This window comes from Trichosurus vulpecula, chromosome 7 (assembly GCF_011100635.1).
Source record: "Trichosurus vulpecula isolate mTriVul1 chromosome 7, mTriVul1.pri, whole genome shotgun sequence".
NCBI lineage: Eukaryota > Metazoa > Chordata > Mammalia > Diprotodontia > Phalangeridae > Trichosurus > Trichosurus vulpecula.
Genome location: NC_050579.1, coordinates 99750468 through 99769165, shown reverse-complemented (window position 1 = coordinate 99769165; position 18698 = coordinate 99750468). Strand labels below are relative to the sequence as shown.

At 36.9% G+C, this 18698-nt stretch overlaps 1 protein-coding gene across 1 annotated transcript; it reads left to right on the top strand.

Moving 5' to 3' along the window:
- The first annotated feature begins 18149 nt into the window (after positions 1 to 18149).
- LOC118857590 (60S acidic ribosomal protein P1-like) lies at positions 18150 to 18455 on the top strand. Its single transcript, XM_036768221.1, has one exon. It carries the CDS (start codon positions 18150 to 18152, stop codon positions 18453 to 18455), a length of 306 nt encoding a protein of 101 aa, XP_036624116.1.
- The last annotated feature ends 243 nt before the right edge of the window (positions 18456 to 18698 follow it).

The following is an 18698-nucleotide window of genomic DNA, read 5'->3' as shown; positions in this document are numbered from 1 at the left end:
TGGCACAGTGGATAGAACACCAGGCCTGAAGTCAGCAAGAGTCATTTTCTTGAGCTCAAATCTGGCCTCAGACACCTATTAGCTGTGTGACCCTGGGCAAGCCACTTTACCCTGTTTACCTCAGTTTCTTCATCTGTAAAATGAGCTGGAGAAGAAAATGGCAAACCACTCTAGTATCTTTGCCAAGAAAATGTGACCTAAATAGGGTCACAAAGATTCAGACACAACTGAAAAAGACTGAACAATAACAGCTAGCTGTATTCAAGCATTTGAAGGGCAGTTATGTAGAAGAATGACTGATTTTTTTCTATATAGATTCTTAGGATGGAACTAGGTAGAAGCTGGAAATTTTGGGACTCAACATAAGAAAGAATGTTCTAGCCATTATGGAAATGGAATGAATGGCCTTATAAAGTAGTGAGTTTCCCATAATTGAGAGTTTTTGAGCAGAGTTTAGATAATTACTTGTAAGAGAAAGGGAGATCATCAAGATTTCTGCTTTGGGTGATAATTGGACCAGAGAGTGTCTAAGAAAGCTTTCATTTTATAAACTCCATGATTCTCTGATTCTTCCTGAGCTAGAGAAGCTTGGTATTAATATACAGGGAACTCTTGTAGAAAGTGATTGGCATGGCCAAACGTTCTGGTAAAGAAAGTGATTTTCTCAGCAGTAGTAAGGATGAAGCTGAGGGGCCCAGCTGCACTAACAGAAAGTCCACTGAATGGGAGACGATTATAACTGAGGTGAGAGAGGACCAGAACCTGGACTGGGTTAGTAATGAGGACATTCCATGGAAGTTCTGCTGCTCCTCTTAATGATTTCACAAATATCGTCTCCATGCCTATTATGAGCATGGTTCAGTGCCCATCAAATAGATGTACATACCATCCTAGCCCCCAAAGTCAATCTCTAAAGCATACCTGGTATTGTATCCTATACAAAATAGCTAAACATCTTACTATACTATACACACAAAATTTAAGGGAAAAAAATTACTGGTGGTCTAACTGAAGCCTATTATCTATTTAAAAATTTTACCCTTGGAATTTAAGGCTAATGGTATTGGTTTCTTAATGGGATAAAATTGGGGGGAGGCATCCAGATAAGGATATATAAGAACAGTTTGGTCTCTGGATGGAGAGAGACTCTGAAATGTGATGTACCAATGCTAGCCTTCCACAGAGCAACATGCTATTTAAGGATCAGCACAGAGTCAGTATTAAGTAATGAGGAAACTGGAGAAACCATGCCTTTGAAGCATCCCTTGGCTCTCTCTGTATACACAATCCATAGAGACTTTTCCTTTCATTGAGATTCTCCTCTAATCAAGGTTACCAAGTCCAGCAGTCAACAGCACTGAACCCTTTTATCAGCCCTATTTGGTAATTATGAACTATTCGCCATTATACAGTATGCTAATTCTTAGACTCCTACAAACAGCTTAATCAATTGAGTGCATTTTATTATTTTCTAGTCTAAACATTACGGCCTTACATGAAGTATCTGAGATCAGTAAATTATTCTAGATTGTTAAACTGATGCCAAACCAATCAGAAGTTTTATTTGAATTTATTAGGCTTGCTACATTATTTAGCCAGCAATAAGATTGGAAACAACAACAGAAACAAAGTTCTATCTAGGAGTCAAACTGCGAAGCTTATCAATTGTAATAAATTACAAGGAGAGCCCCATTTGAATAGAGGAAAGAAATATTTTACCTGAAATTTTCAACACAAATTTGAAACAAATGCTAAACTAGATTCTTTGGAAACCTAAAAACAATTTCTCAGTTATCTTTATATCTCTTGTCACTCTCATGTTATTGTAAAAAAAAAGTTCACTTTTGTACTTAGAGATTTGTTGTAGAATGAAATTAGACACTACAAGTAAAACAAATTTTCAAATCTTGAAGAAGTAAACGCCAGATGTTATTTGTTGTCTTATTATTATTATTATTATTAACACTTCCTATCTATTCAGAGTAAGTCAAGTTCGTTTTATGGGCACATTATCTCAGAAATGTCTCAAAAACAAGGCAAAGCAAAACAGCACATTTCCCCTGAAACATCCCTTTTGCTCCAGAACCAATGTGTGATGAGCGATCCTCGAAAAATCCTGGTTTGACTAGATGTTAATCTCTTCTAACGGTAAATATGGGCAAGGGATGTAATATCAGCTTTAAAGTCAAAAGTTTTTCAGTTGGTTTTCAGTTGTGTATGACTCTTTGAGACCGCATTTGGGGTTTCCTTGGCAACAATCCTAAAGTGGTTTTCCTTTTCTTTCTCCAGTTCATTTTATACATGAGGAAATTAAGGCAAATATGGTTAAGTGATTTGCCCAGGGTCACACAACTAGTAATTGTCTGAGGTCAAATTTGAACTCAGGAAGAGTAAGTCTTCTTGTCTCTAGGCCTGGCATTCTCTTCACTATAGCACATAGCTGCCCAGAGTCAGAAGATCTGAGTTTAAATTTCACCTCTACCGCTTACTATCTTTGCAAACTTGATCAAATCACTTAACTTCCCCAGATCTCAATTTCTTCATGAAGACATCAAATTAGATGATTTATGACAGATAACCTTTCCCCCCTAGATCTATGATACTATATGACTGTAGAATCTTGCATATATAGTCACATATGGTCAGACTATCAGAATGATACTACAAAAATCAGTAAATTATTCCAGGATAAGGGTGAAATAGAACAGCCCAAAATGTCTTGTGTTGAAATTGAGCCCAACAATCCAAAGAATATTTTTACATTTTAATAATTTTTTTAAAAAATATAATATAATATAATATAATATAATATAATATAATATAATATAATATAAATATAAATATAATAAAATTACCTACCAGCAGTAAGAAAGACCTATTCATAATTGCACACAGCAGAAAGACAATTCTTGTATTTACATGACACCACAGTGCTCTAGACTCTAACCTGCTAGCTAAGAAGTATAAAGCTATGGATGGTGTATCATAAAAAGAAAAGAAAAGAAAGAAGGAAAACAAAAATGCAGTTATTCAAGTAGAGCCATGATCACTGGAAAGTTCCATTAATGAGAAATAAGAAAATAAATAACATGGCACCTCAAGGTAAATAAATTAAAATTGTAAGAATTAAACATGTCCTCTCATGTAAATTAAAAATCAGATTTTAAAATAATTTTTATATAAACTTCAAGACTATGCAGAAGAGGTTCTAAGTCAATATTAAGTTACCTTATGGAATGTGTGGTCTTGATAGTTTTTGTTTGAAGAAGATGAATGAAAGAAAAAGCATTTATTAAGCTTTTTCTGCATACAAAGCACTGTGCTAAGAGCTGGGGAACAAACAGAAAACAGAACCTTCTCTCAAGCATTACATTCTAATGGAGAAGACAATACAGACAGGGGCTATTAGCTACAAATCAAAAGGTCCCATGGTCCTTAGGGTGCAGTGGCAAAGCAGCTGGCAATGCATCTTATTTCTACCAGTAAAATCACACTTCTTTCTGTTGTAGAAACGTTTGACCATGCCAAAGGCTTTAGTGATGAGAACTTTTTTTTTCAGGGCTGAATTAGTAATTTTGTAATTAATTTTGATCATTTTCTGGTTGGTGTCCTTTCCATTTACCTTGTTATAGTCATTGTGGATATTGTTTTCCTGACTCTGCCTCCTTCACTTTGCTTCTGTTCATATTATGCTTCTCTAGATTCCTTAGGTTTGTCATCTCTGGACCTGGAGTCAGGAAGACCTGAGTTCAAATGTAGCCTCATATACTTACTAGCTATGTGACGCTGGGCAAGTCACTTAAACTCTATTCGCCTCAGCCTCCTCATCTGTAAAATAGGCTAATAATAGCACCTACCTCCCAGGGCTGTTATGAGGATCTGATGAGATAATAGTTGTAAAATGCTTAGCCCAGTGTCTGGAATATAGTAAGGACTATAGAAAATGTTAGCTATTATTATTATTATTATTATTATTATTATTATTATTATAACACTACTACTACTACTACTACCACCACCACTACTACTAATATTACTACTACTACTACTACTACTACTACTACTATTACTATTACTACTACTACCACTACTACTATTACTTCTACTACTATTACTACTACTACTGTTAGTACTACTACTACTATTACTACTCCTATTACTATTACTACTACCACTACTACTATTACTATTACTACTACTACTATTACTACTACTACTACTATTACTACTACTACTATTACTATTACTACTACTACCACTACTACTATTACTACTACTATTACTACTACTACTTTTACTATTACTCCTACCACTACTACTATTACCATTACTACTACTACTATTACTACTACTACTATTACTATTACTACTACTACTTTTACGATTACTCCTACCACTACTACTATTACTACTACTACTACTACTATTACTTCCACTACTATTACTACTACTACTGTTAGTACTACTACTACTACTATTACTTCTACTACTATTACTACTACTAATGTTAGTACTACTACTACTATTACTCTTACTACTACCAGTACTACTACTACTACTATTACTACTCCTATTACTATGACTACTACCACTACTACTACCAGTACTACTACTACTACTATTACTATTACTACTACCAGTACTACTCCTACTACTATTACTACTCCTACTCCTATTACTACTACCACTACTACTACTACCAGTACTACTACTACTACTATTATTACTACTACTACTATTACTATTACTACTACTACCACTACTACTATTACTACTACTACTATTACTACTACTTTTACTATTACTCCTACCACTACTACTATTACTACTACTACTACTATTACTACTACTACTGTTAGTACTACTGCTACTACTATTACTCTTACTACTACCAGTACTACTACTACTACTATTACTACTCCTACTCCTATTACTATGACTACTACCACTACTACTACCAGTACTACTACTACTACTACTATTACTACTACCAGTACTACTCCTACTACTATTACTACTCCTACTCCTATTACTACTACCACTACTACTACTATTATTACTACTACTACTATTACTACTACTACTACTACTATTACTGTTACTACTACTACCACCACTACTATTACTACTACTACTTTTACTATTACTCCTACCACTACTACTATTACTACTACTACTACTACTATTACTTCTACTACTATTACTACTACTACTGTTAGTACTACTACTACTACCATTACTATTACTACCACCACTACTACTACTACTACTACTACCACTACTACTACCAGTACTACTACTACTACTACTATTACTACTACTATTATTACTACTACTATTACTACTACTACTATTACTATCACTACTACTACCACTACTACTATTACTACTACTACTACTATTACTACTACTACTTTTACTATTACTCCTACCACTACTACTATTACTACTACTACTACCATTACTATTACTACCACCACTACTACTATTACTGTTACTACTACCACTACTACTACTACTATTACTACTTCTACTACTACTATCACTACTACTACTACTATTACTACTACTACCACCACTACTACTCCTACTCCTACTATTACTACTACTGTTATGCAATAGCTAGTATTTATATAGCACTTTGTGGTTTGCAAAACACTTCATATACCTTATCTCGTTTTATCCCCACAATGGCCCTGAGACATAGAAGCTAGTGAGATCCCCCATTTTACAAATGAGAAAACTGAAGTAGAGGTTGTCTATTACTGAGGATCACAGAGCTAATAAGCATCTGAGGCCAGATTTGAACTCAGGTCTCCATGACTCCAAACTTAGTGTTCCATCCGCTATGTCACTTATTTCATCACATCCATACACTACAATTTGTTGAGCCATTTTTCAATTGATTTTGGAATTTCAATTTCAGTTGACATCTATTTGGTTTCCAGACCTTTGCTACCCAGCCCCTCCCCCCACGCAAAAGTGCTGTTACAAATATTTTGCCTGCTAGTGAGATCTCTGGATCAAAGGGCATAGATATTTTAGTTACTTTATTTTCATTATCCTCAACAGAATGTTTAGACCAGTTCACAGGTCTGCCAACAATGCCTTAGCATGTTTGTCCTCTCTGACATTGGCTATTTCCATCTTGGGTCATATTTTCCTCAAGTTTACATTTGTAATACTTTCCTAAAGAAAAGAAAAATGCTACAAGATGGCATGAACCAAAATCACTGTAACTACCTTGGAACCTAATCATGAATAAATTTAGGGAGAGTATTAGAAAGACATATAAATAAGATTGGGGAGGGAAGAAACGAATATTGATTAGGCATCTACCAGGTGCCAGGCACTGTACTAAAGTCTATGATAGGTGCTATTGTAAATCTCATTTTACATTGGAAGAAACTGAAGCAGAAAGAGGTTAAATGTCCTGCTCAAGGTCACATGGCTAGTGATTCTGAGGCTGGATTTGAACTCAGGTCTTCAGGACTCTAGGCAAGCCCAGCACTTTACCCACAGTGCCAACTAACTGCCTCATAAAAGAATTTATATTTTTCTGCTTGTGGTCTCCCAAATTTAAATCACGTTAATTAACATTCACAGAGCGAACATACTCCATTTCCATATCCCCTTTTACATTCCCTACCTTCCTTTCAAGCAACATAGCTTAGGTGCCATCTCCTACAAAAAGCTTTTAGTTGAATTACTTTCGATTATTTTAATTATAAGAATGATTGTTATCATTTCCATAAAGCTACAACATTTGCAAAGCACCTTACATGCATGATGTCATTAGATCCCAATCACAACCCTTTGAGACAAATGCTATTATTATAATCATGTCACAGATTAGGAAACTGAGGCTCAGGGTGATTAAATGACTTACCAAGGTTCACACACTAGTAAGTGCCTGAAACAGAATGAACCTAGGTCTTCTTGACTCCAGCCAGGGCTCTGCTCACTACACAGACACTCCCTCCTAACAGAAATACTTTCTACAGATAGAACACTTACTCTTCTATTTATATATTGCATCCCCTCATAGAATGCAGACTCTTTGAAGTCAGGGACTGATTCGTTTGTCTTTGTATGCAAAGCTCCCACCACAGTGCCTTGCATATAGTAGATGCATAATAAATATTTGTTAAATTGAAATAAATTGAATTGCTGTTGATTTTGGCAAATGAACCATTTCCCTGATAGAGGATCAAAATCTCCAGAAAATAAGTTCTTTGTTTTTCCATAAAAAACGATTCCCCAATTATTCCTTCTACACATTCTCAAAGTGAATGCTTGCTTTCTATCCACCTTCCAGTTATTGCTTAGGTAATATATAGAGCCCTAAAATGCCTGCTGAGTTTAAGACATGACTATCAAACAAGCTTGAAGACTCATGGGCATACTATGGACTATGGAGAGAATTCAAACAGAGAAAAAACGGCATCATGGGGGAAATGTCTGAATTCTAAGGGTCTGTACTCTAGAGTCTTGTAATTAAGGAGCTAGATCCAAGGAGGAATAGGACAAGACAATTTGTTCCAAAGCATCCCTCATCACATTCTCTGTAGTTCTGAAAGTGCAATCACTCTAGAACATTGGACCTGCCTCACTGCATTAACAAAGAAGAGAATTCCTTCTTTGGCACCAATTTGTATAAATTTTGTTATGATTTTGATATAAATTGAAAATAATCCTGTACTTTCAGTAACTCCCAGAACCTGTTTGCCAAAAGCCCTCAGTTATTTCTTTGCAGTTACCTAATTCATGGCCTATGAAACATGATGTTGACCCTCTGCCACCAGTAACACTCAGATCACTGAACAATAGGAGAAACCCTGTAAGAATCAGTTCCATTTCAAATGGGTCCTTTATATTCACACAGCATGATTTCACAGGGCAACTAATGCCGCCTATGAGTCACCATTACCTTCAGGTCTGGATCCAGAAGCTGATTGCTTCCAAAGGTCCCTGTAGCTGGAAGGAGGCCCTAGAGAAACATTCTAGTCATGTAGACACCATAACTTATAACCACTTTTAAGACTTGGCTTCAAATCTAAGTTCCTAGGTTGGCTTATAACAAGGTGCTTGCAATGTAATGTCACTGCTTTCATGAAAGATGGGGAAAGAACTATTAATGACACTAATTAAGATGTGTGAATATCATTTACAGTACTCCTCCTTGTTGCTTTCCAAGTATGAGCTATGTTACCTAACACATTAATTGGTAATGATACAAGTGCATATCTTTCAAATACAAGGTCAGTTTTTAAAGCAGGGCTTTTATTATTAATGTACTTTAAGTTCCTACATAATCCATGTGGAGCTTCCATTAGCAAACCTCACTGCGCTCCTCTTTAACCCTTTTTTAGCTGGAAGAGAATGAATCCCAAATACCATAGTTGTACTGAGTAGAACATTTTGAACATCAATCTGAAATACAATATTCCAAGTTTTTATATGCCCAGGGTCTGGATGTTGAAACATTTGCATTTCCAATCTGTCTTTCATCTAGTCCTCTGCCACTCCCACCCCTTTACTACTAGGGAGGCGGCATAATACAAAGGAAAGAGCTGGAGTCAGAGGGCCTGGGTTCCATCCTCCCTCCAGCACTTGCTACCTGAGTGACCTTGGCTCAACTCACTTACCCTCTCTAGGCTTCAGTTTACTCAGCTGTAAAATAAGGAGGCTGGCAAGATGATGTTTAAGGCACCTTCCAGTTTTGATGCTACAGTCACACATAGTAAAATAATTATTCTATGAAACTCAATTTTCCTAATTCCAGGCTGGTTTTTTTAAAAGGGGGCTGTTGATTGGTTCCCTAAAGTCAACAAGCATAGAGAAAACTAAACTATAAATTATTCCAAGATAATGTCCAGTATATTGGTTCCTGAAAAATTAACCTCAGGTCCCATCCAGTACTGGCTACAATATGGACCCACAGCTAAGTATTTTCAGTGGGTAAGGTAACCAAACAATCCCCTTTAGAATGAACTGTTCAAAGTTTGGCCTTCTTTTTGTAGGTCAAAGGATGATAGATTTAGAGTAGGAAGGGATCTTAGAGGTGATCTATTCAAACTTCCTTTTCATATGTGGCACATGCTGTGGAGCCATTCTCCAAACTCCCACTCACACTGGCAGGCCAGGCTCCTAGAGAGTAGCTGTTACTTCCTCTCAGGGTCCTAGGGTATCCAAAAGAGCACTAGAGCTTTCTCTCTCTCTCTCTCTCTCTCTCTCTCTCTCTCTCTCTCTCCCTTTCTCTCTCTCTTTCTCTCCTCTCTCCCACCCCTCTCTCTCTGTCTCTCTGTCTCTGTCTCTGTCTCTCTGTCTCTCTCTGTCTCTCTCTCTCTGTCTCCCTCTCTTCTCTCTCTCTCTCTCTCTCTGTCTCTCTCTCTCTCTTTCCCTCTCTCTGTGTCTCTGTCTCTGTCTCTCTGTCTCTGTCTCTGTCTCTCTCTCTCTCTCCCTCTGTCTTTCTTTCCCTCTATCTCTTTCTGTCTCTCTCTCTCTCTTTCCTGTCTCTCTCTCTCTGTATCTCTCTGTGTATCTCTCTACCTTTCTCTGTGTGTCTCTGTGTCTGTCTGTGTCTGTGTCTGTCTCTGTCTTTTAGCATCATTGTTATTGTTGTTCTTGGTCTAAACTTGTGATTTCCTTCATATAGGGGAGTCTCTGAGAAGAAACTCCTTCTACCAAAGTTGGTCTGCAAGGCTTCTGCAATTTACTATCTTAGTGGCACTGAGCCTAGGTCACTGAAAAATTAAGTGACAGGAACAGGATCACAAAGAAAGTATGTGTGAGAAGCAGGGCATGAACCTAAATGTTCTTAACTTTGAGATCAGCTCTATATCCTTTAGGTCAGGCTTCCTCTCATTTTAGCATCTCATGAAAAATTTTATTTCACTGTTTTAATATAATTTTTCAATTTTTTTTCACCTGACATTTTCAAATGGGAAAATATAGCATTGAATCCCTCCAAATATTGCTTTTGAAAGCACAGCAATTTTCACAAAGTTAGAAAGCCAGACACTGGGGTAGAAGCTTTCGCAGTGTTTCAGAGTTTGGTTACAGTGCTGCCAGATAAAGAGGACTACTTGTATTGACTGAAAGATGGATTGAACAGTTGGAAAGTCCCTTTTTTTCCCAGGCCATTTTGTAACAAGGGAAAAATATGTTACTGAGCCACTCGCTTCCTCATTTGTTCCTAGCATAGCAGAAAGGTTCCTAACCCCTTATACACCTAAGTGCATTCTCATGTCATACAGATTAACAGGATCCTTCACTTCAGACATCAACCCTTTGAAATAAATGCACATGACTGAGAATTGCCAAAAAGAAAATCATTCTTTGGAAGATAACTTATAAATTGAATTAAATTAAATCAATTGATTAGAATACACAAGATATTTAGAGGAAAAGCAATCTTGGATTTAGTGCAATGGCTAGTACCCTAGTTGTGTTCAATGAAAGAATGAAAAAGCATTTATTAAGTGCTTACTGTGTGCTAAGCACTAGGGATTTAAATAAAAAAGCAAAGATGGTACCTGCCCTCTTAGAGTTTACTTTCTAATTTGGGGGCAGAGTGGGCGGGGGAACCTATATAGGAGAGTAGTAGATAGGAAAAAGTATTGTAGCTTGGAAAGTTACAAAGGTGGAGATAGTAGCCATAGGAAAGTATACTGACACACCCTTTCCAGCTATAATTTCAGTATTTGTTTGATTGTGGGTTTCAAAACTAAAAAGGTAGAGGGGTCAGGGGAAGGGGACTGAGAGATAAGAAAATTTGTGTACAGAGATCAAGAGTCTGGAGAAAAGATGGGTGGGAAGTAAAGTAAAGCACGGCTGGTGCCGGCTAGATAGAGTTGCATTCAGATAGCTAATAATAAGTGTAGAATCTTTGATTGGAAGAGATCTTGAATTATCTGTCATCTAGTCTAGGGGTTCAACCCATTGGCAAAATCTGTCTTTAATACTGACCAAGAGCTGAGAATTTTTTTTTCCATTTTAAAATAAACTTTTATTGTATTTAAAAATGTAAAAAATAAAATAAAAGCATTCTTAGCTTTGGTCCTAAAAGACAGACAGCAGTCCAGATTTGACCTCTGGGCTGTAATTTGCAAACCTTAATCCAGTCTACTCAACTTAACCCTTTTTTCCATTGAAGAAGTCTGTATTTATAAAGACCCAGAAAGAAAAAAAAGACTATTTGATAAGTATTGGCCAATTCCTCTTAACAATTAAGCTAAAATTTCATATTTTTGATTTTCCATTTTATTTTTATTCTGTTTTCACTGGATCTGGAGAAGAGCAAGTTTTCCTACTCAAATATCCCTACATACCACATACAACTGAGATTATAAGTCACTAGTCATGACTACTGATCTATATTGGTCTAATTTGAATTATAGATCATAAGTCATTAAAGGCATGGTATTTAAGTGGGTTCTTGATCATGGAGCTTTAGAGCTGGAAGGAAACTTTGAGATCCATCTGGGCCAAGTCAATAATGTTAACAGATTGATCGATAGATATTTCTCAGTGCCTACTATGCATCAGGCACTCTGTTCTAGAAATGAAAATATAATGAATGAAGTAATCCTTCCTTGAAAAGATGCTTATATGATAGTAAAGGAGACCAGGAGAACACAATACAAAATGAATACAAGGAGAATAAACACAAATAAAATGAAATCAGGTCTTCCTGACCTCGGACCCAGCTCTCTAGCCACTGCACCACCTAATCTGTCAACCAGTGAGGTCCAATTAACATTCATTTTCATTTAGGTCCTGGACGCAGCATAAAATCCTCTTGTTGGAAGGGAGTCCATCCGAATCATTTCACCGGGGTCACAGTTTTTAGGCTTATTAATTGGGTTACTACACAAGTTTAGCTTTATTGTGGCATCCAGAGCCTTTTCAGCGAATGCACCCAGCACTGTCCCACCGCCTTGCCAATTCTCACCTCTTCCCTATGCCTAAAATGTTCTCCCTCTGACATTTCTGCTACCTGAAATTCTACCCTTCTTTTAAGGTACATCCAGATCAAATGCCACCTGTTCTATGAAGTCTCCTCTGATCCCTTCTAGTCGGCAATGAACTTTCCTTTCATGAATCATTCATACTGTTTTGTATCCCTTAAGTGCATATCACATTCGTATTCTGAACTGTATTTAAGATATTAGATGCGGCACAAATACTTCTTGTTTGTTGACATGATCAACAGGATAGGATCATTTTCTTGGTTATCTTTCTATTTCCTCCCAGTACCTAACAACACCTTCCACACAGTAGATCCTTAGGCTGTCCAGTGACTAAAGTATTAGACTCAGAAGACCTGAGTTCAAATCTTGACTCAGACAAATTACTAGCTATAGGCCTTGGGCTCATCAATTCACTTCTTTCCTCTTAATTTCCTTATCTACAAAATGAAATTAATAATAGCACCTTCCTCACAAAGCTGTTGAGAGAATTAAATGAGATAATGTATGTAAAGTGCTTTGAAATCCTTAAAGTACTATAAAATATTAAGCAATAATAACGAATGATTATTGAATGAATGGATGATTGCTATCACCCTTTCCAACTCCAGGTATGTGAATTGAAGATTCTCTGAAAGAAATACGCAGTTGATGAGACTAAATTAAATTCAGGGTCATTTCTCAGGTTGGAGGTTTGCTTCCTCCCTTTCCTTGACAAGTCTGATTGACTCCTTTTGTGGATTTCACCTGGTACTTACAAAAATGAAACAATTTCAGCATATTTTATTATACAATAAGGAAAACCATTGTATTTCTATATTCATGGTATTTCATTTCCAAAGTAGACAGAACTGGAAGGAAATAGATTTCAAGGTTAGCCCCTGGGTTAGGCAGCTAATCATGGAATTTTTTCAGTGCCTTGTATTTTCTGTTTTCCTCTCATATTACCCAGAGCAGAATAAATGTGGAGCCCCAGAGGATCCAGATGCTAAAGCCTGCACAATCATGTCCAGGGTAATTTAGTGGCCATGTTTTGCAAAGTAGTTATAGATGTCCCTTAAGCATGAGGCTTCTTGAATTTAACCCTGACCTCTTCCTCCTTTACAATATTCACCTTATGAGATTAATGCCATTTTCTGAGGCTTCAGGAAAAATCTTCTGCTAAGGCAAAAAAAAAAAAAAAGTGTGTACATAGCAGTGACATGAGGGCTCATTTAATGAAAGGAGGTGGGAAGGGTATTGGAGCTTCAGTCTTTACAATATCCATTCAATAACAACTGAGTTTCATTCTGCAGTGAAATGTCAAACCTGAAATGAAATATTATCTAGCATAAAGGATGTGCTTCTGTTGATTACCGCGGAGCTAGCCCATTCTTCCAGTTAATAGAGCAGACGTGTTTTGCGTGGGGTTTTGTTTCCTTGTTGAAGGAGGGGGTGGCATGTGTGGCTGCGAAGGTTGTGGGTTTGTTTTTTTCTTGTTTTTTTTTCTTCTTTTTGATGGGTTTCCTCTTGTGCCAATTGTAATTTTTTATGATTATTCATGACTTAAAGAATGCAGCTTTAGGCAGTCAATAGCAATTATGCTTGGCGAGAAGAACATATAATTCAAATTAGACCAATATAGATTTTTTTTGCCTGTTACTTTAATGTTTAGTTACCCAGTTAGATTTAAACTGAGTACACAACATTTAATAAATCGCTTTCACTGAAACCTATTAACTGACATTTAGAAATAGCTTTTTAATCCAGAGGAGTAATACAAAACATTACTTCAATTAAAAGGTATGTCATATAAGTTAAAATTGAACTCTTAAAATAAAATGTATTCATTATAAGACATGCTTATACCTGGTGCTGGAAAATTATAACTTTGTACAATAGCCACAAAGCTTGAAAAAAATGAATAAGGGAGTTGTAATTTGTTTTGATGAACAATAAATGTGTATGTGTGTGGCTTTAGTTTATAGAACTTAATTTTTAGTATAACACTTAGAATATTTTTGCATAATAATATTTCAGATTTAGTGACAATGACTGGCTTAAGGAAGGTCACAAAAGTAAAATTAAATACTCTAACAAAAATTTGAAATGCCCTGAATAATTTTCTGGTTTATAAGAATACATTTTGTTGAGCCAGATCAGGATAGCAGCTTAATAATGATGAAGAAGATGATGATGATAATTGACACTTATATGGTGTTTTAAAGATTTTGCAATGTACTATATTCGTAATTTCATTGGCTTTTCATGACAACTATGTGAGGGAAGTTTTGCAGATATTATGATCGCCATTTTCCAGATAAGTAAAACTGAGGTTATTATGACTTGCCTAGAATCCCACAACTAGCTGGCTTCAGAGGAGAAATCTTCTGACTTGAAGTCCACGATTCTTTTCACAATTTTTAACGTGTTCCTTGGTTGTAATTCACCCTACCCCTAGGATTCCCTTTCTTATACACATGAGTGCTTTCATGCAGACACACAAGCATGATGGCATTTCCACCAAGTCCTTCGGAAGTCTTATTCCATTGTTAAATTCTTCTCTTCAGTCCCTTTAACCATCTCCTTGGATAAATGTGTTCCAGGATGTTTGCTAAGGATTCCACAACTCAGGTGGCCTTTTCCAGCACTAGCTCCTCCTTTCCCAAGTATTCCCTCTTTTAGAGGGCTTAGTGATATGACTGACATAATCCTTACCTCCTTGCAACTTACTCTGCTGCTCTCATTTAACAGTCTCTCCTCCTTTGGAATTATCACCAGTTTCCCAGCCTCGACACTGGCATGATTTGCTGCTTGAATATTCTTGGATTTTGCCCCTCTGTTAGCACCTTCTTCACCCTTTCCCTTCTTAGCATTCTCACTTGATGATGTTTCTAACACCCCATCCTCAAAGTTCCTTGAATTCGGTTCTTATGACCTACATTAACTCTTTCTCCATTGATATATTTTCACCTTTAAACATCACAATCACTTAAAACTCTACCACAAGGATTCTGATCTCTGAAATTTCCCAATTGTTCACTAGCTCCTGTTTTCCTTCTCTCACTCTCTTATTATCTCCCATACCTATTATTTGCCTAAATCACAAATCTTGATCCCTTAATTTCAACCTATGTCCTAGTCCATTAGCGCTGTTAGGCTCTCTTATATCAGCTTAGACTCTAGGGTTGCTGATTTCAGGAATGTCCTTGCCTGCATCTAAAATCTTTTGCTTCCTTGATCTTGAGTTATTTCTGCCTTGATAGCCTTCAGCCCTTGGCAGTTTGTAATATCTACCTTCTGTGCTCCTCTGGTCAAATTATTAAACACTTTCTGGGTTCTCTGATTATGTTATAGAACCTAATCACTGTGCATAACAATATTTCTATGGGGAAATATCATCAGAAAAACATGATGACTGTGCTCACTATAAATTTATGCTGTCTCATATCAGTTGGAACTCTTCCAGATATATAATAATATTTTTCTTCATCTCTTATCAATACTAATAATAACAATAACTGAAACATATTCAACATTAGCAAAGAACTATGCATTCATTGTATCAATTGATTATTGAGGATCACCTTGGGTATTATGGTTATGATTCTTTTCTGTCAAGACCTTCACTCTGACCTTCCTTGATCATTCTCAATGGATGACCTCATATTAATATATTTATTAAGAATAAAATAGAAACATATTTATTAAGATATTAAGTCCATCAAATATGTACTACCTTAATCCTCCTTATCCACTCCTCTAAACCTCTTTCTCACTAGTTTCAGAGAAAAGTTAGCTTTCCATCTTTCCTATATTCTACCCCCTCTTGCCTACCCTATGACCTTGTTCCATCAATCATTCTCTGTCTACTCAATCTTTGCTTTCTTCCCTCACAGTTACCAGTATGTTCAGGTGCTTCTGAACTCTCCCACCCCTTGAAACTGCTATCTCTATTCTCTGTTCTCTTTCAATGTCCAAAATTTAGAAAGATTAATTTGTACTCACTGAAAAACTTCCTCACTGCCCAGCTAAAACTCATTGTCTTGCAAGATGACTTCCATCCCCCCTAACTCTACTCAAACTGTTCTCTTAAAGGTCATTCACAACCTCTTCCTTGTCAATTCTGGTGGAGTTTTTTGTCTTTAAATTACTTGAACTCTCTCTAGCATCTGCCAATGTTAACTAATCCTTTCTCTTTTATAGTCTCTTCTCCCTTTGGCCCTCCTTCTACTTTTCCATTATGTCTCTACCTCCTTTGTTGGAGGCTTAATCTCTTAACATTTGAGTGTCTCAAAGTTGATGGCCTTGAACCTACTTTCCTTACTTCTACCCTCACTCAATCTCTTGTAATTCACTGAAATTCCCCTCACTTCTGGAAATCCAATAGGTTTCTTAGTTACTGGGCTGAACAGAGAATAGGAACTCCTTCAGGGCAGGGACTGAGTCATTTTTGTCTTTCTATCACCAGGCATAGCACAATGCCCTGAATATTTCAGGAAGCTTAATAAAATTTAGTCAAATTGACCTGACTTAGCTCTAAAGAAGATATTTAACCTTTATAACCTTGAGCATGATAATTAGAGAAACCTATTTGTGAATAGAGTAGCCAAAGATCATGCAAATAATATACACCATTCTGAAACACAGAGGCAGTGTTTACTGGTATATTTGAATCGATGAGAGATTGACTACTACTGTCAGGGCATGTATAACTACCGAAGATATACCTGTTGTCTTTGAGTTCATTCTTTTTGGCAATATAGAGAGGAATTGACCATTTAGCTCATGGGGGAAAGCAAGCAAGTTTGCAGTTGGGTGGGTAGCCCAGAGAGTTTTCTCCACTCCCAGGATGCTCTGACCCAGGCGTGATAGCCCTTGATGTCCAGTACAGAGCATGGGGTCACTTCATTAGGAGATTATGCTGTAGTTTCATGCTAATTCAGACACAGTCTAACATGTTTATCAGTCTGTGACTCTACCCTACCTCTCCAGGGGTTTGAGAGGCCCAGATGTTATAATAATTCCAATTCCTCACTCATAAGGAATTACTAATTATCTGAGTAGGATATGACAAGAACTAAACTTCTCTATTTTATTATTTAGTATTTATATACTTCTGTGAATTGCACCCCTAAATGCTAATTATGCTACCAAATTTGCTGACCCAGTTGTAGATTTGGATCCTGTAAGCTGGTGAGGAAAAATCTTTACAGAATGATACAGTAGTGGGGAAAAAATGTTTTCTTTCCTCCTTGATCAGATTCAGAATGGTACCTCCCAGACTCTGTGTTCCAGAGATGTCAGGAAGGATCAGGTGGCTCTTTTGGGAGCACAATGGGAGCCCACAGGTTCCTTAGGAGTTATATCGCTGGAATCTCAGAGCAACACAGTTGGCTTCTAGAAAGGGCAACTTCTCATTCACAAACTAGCAGTCACAGAAAGTACTTCTCTTCAGGGCATATGTAGCTTTGGGCAAATATGTGAAGGCATCAGTGGATCAACCAATTTCCTACCTTCTAGGTATGGAGGAGAGAAATGAACATGTGAGTCTATGTCTGAATGTTAAATGATCATAGTGTATAACAAACCGATCTTGGAGTCCAAAATATAAGTAAATATGTTTAAAATAAGGGCAATCTCAGTTTGAGGAAAAGATAAAATTCTTAGAGTTGTTTAGTCTGAAAAACAAGAGGACAGTATGTCTTCAAGAAGCTGGGTGTAGTGAAAAGTACACTAGACAAGGAATACAGAGACATGGATTCTAGTGTCCTAAAATTAACTAGTCTCATAACCTTGAATTCATTCCTTTAACTCTGATCCTCAGTTTCCAAATCTATAAAATGAAATGGCTGGACTATTTGACTTGTAAGAACCCAGCTGTCTCTAATGACCTATAATTCTATGCTTCTTATACCACATTCATATATAGAGGATTGTCATGAGTTTTTTGCTAAAGACCTAAAATAATCTCCTGTTTGGGATTGAAAGCCCAATTCAGACTGGGCCCCAGCCTGTCATTCTGGCCTATGGACTCTTTCTCAGAACAATGTTTTAAAATATTTGATGGAGCTCTCATCAGTTGTCTGTAAGTTGCTTGATTCTTCTTCAGAAGCTAAGGCTGCATTGGGGGAAACCCTCATTTCAGCCAGCAATTAGCACCACTACAAACAAGCCTCTGCTCATCCATCTCCTGAAATGGTCATCTCTGAGCTCGCTTGCATCTACATGCTTCATGACAATGAGGTTACAGTCGCAGAGGATAAAATCAATGTCCTCATTAAAGCAGCAGGTATAAATGTTGGACCATTCTGGCCTGGCATATTTGAAAAGACCTTGTCTGATGTAAACATTGCAAGTCTTATCTGCAATGTAGGAGTTGGTGGACCTGCCCCAGCAGCTGATGGTGCTGCCCCTGCTAGTACAGCTGTCCCAACTGAGGAGAGGAAGAAAGAAGAAGCAAAAAAGAAGAAGAAGAATCCAAGGAGCTCAATGATGACATAGGCTTTGGTCTGTTTGACTAAATATTTTTTGTAACATTAAATAAAAAGCTTAACTCAAAAAAAATTTTGATAGAAATGCTAAATTTCATTTAGCGGTCATTATAAATCAAAATATATTTTCTTCTCTCAACCATGTTCAAAGATGACCTGAAATCTATCCCCGGGCCCCTTGGGAGTCCATGGACTCCAAGGTCCATATACAGAGTCTTTCCTGATCTGTCCCCTCCCAGTTACTTTTCTTCCC

Coding starts and splice junctions, on each gene's coding strand:
- LOC118857590 (XM_036768221.1), top strand. CDS start 18,150: ATGGTCATCTCTGAGCTCGCTTGCATCTACATGCTTCATGACAATGAG.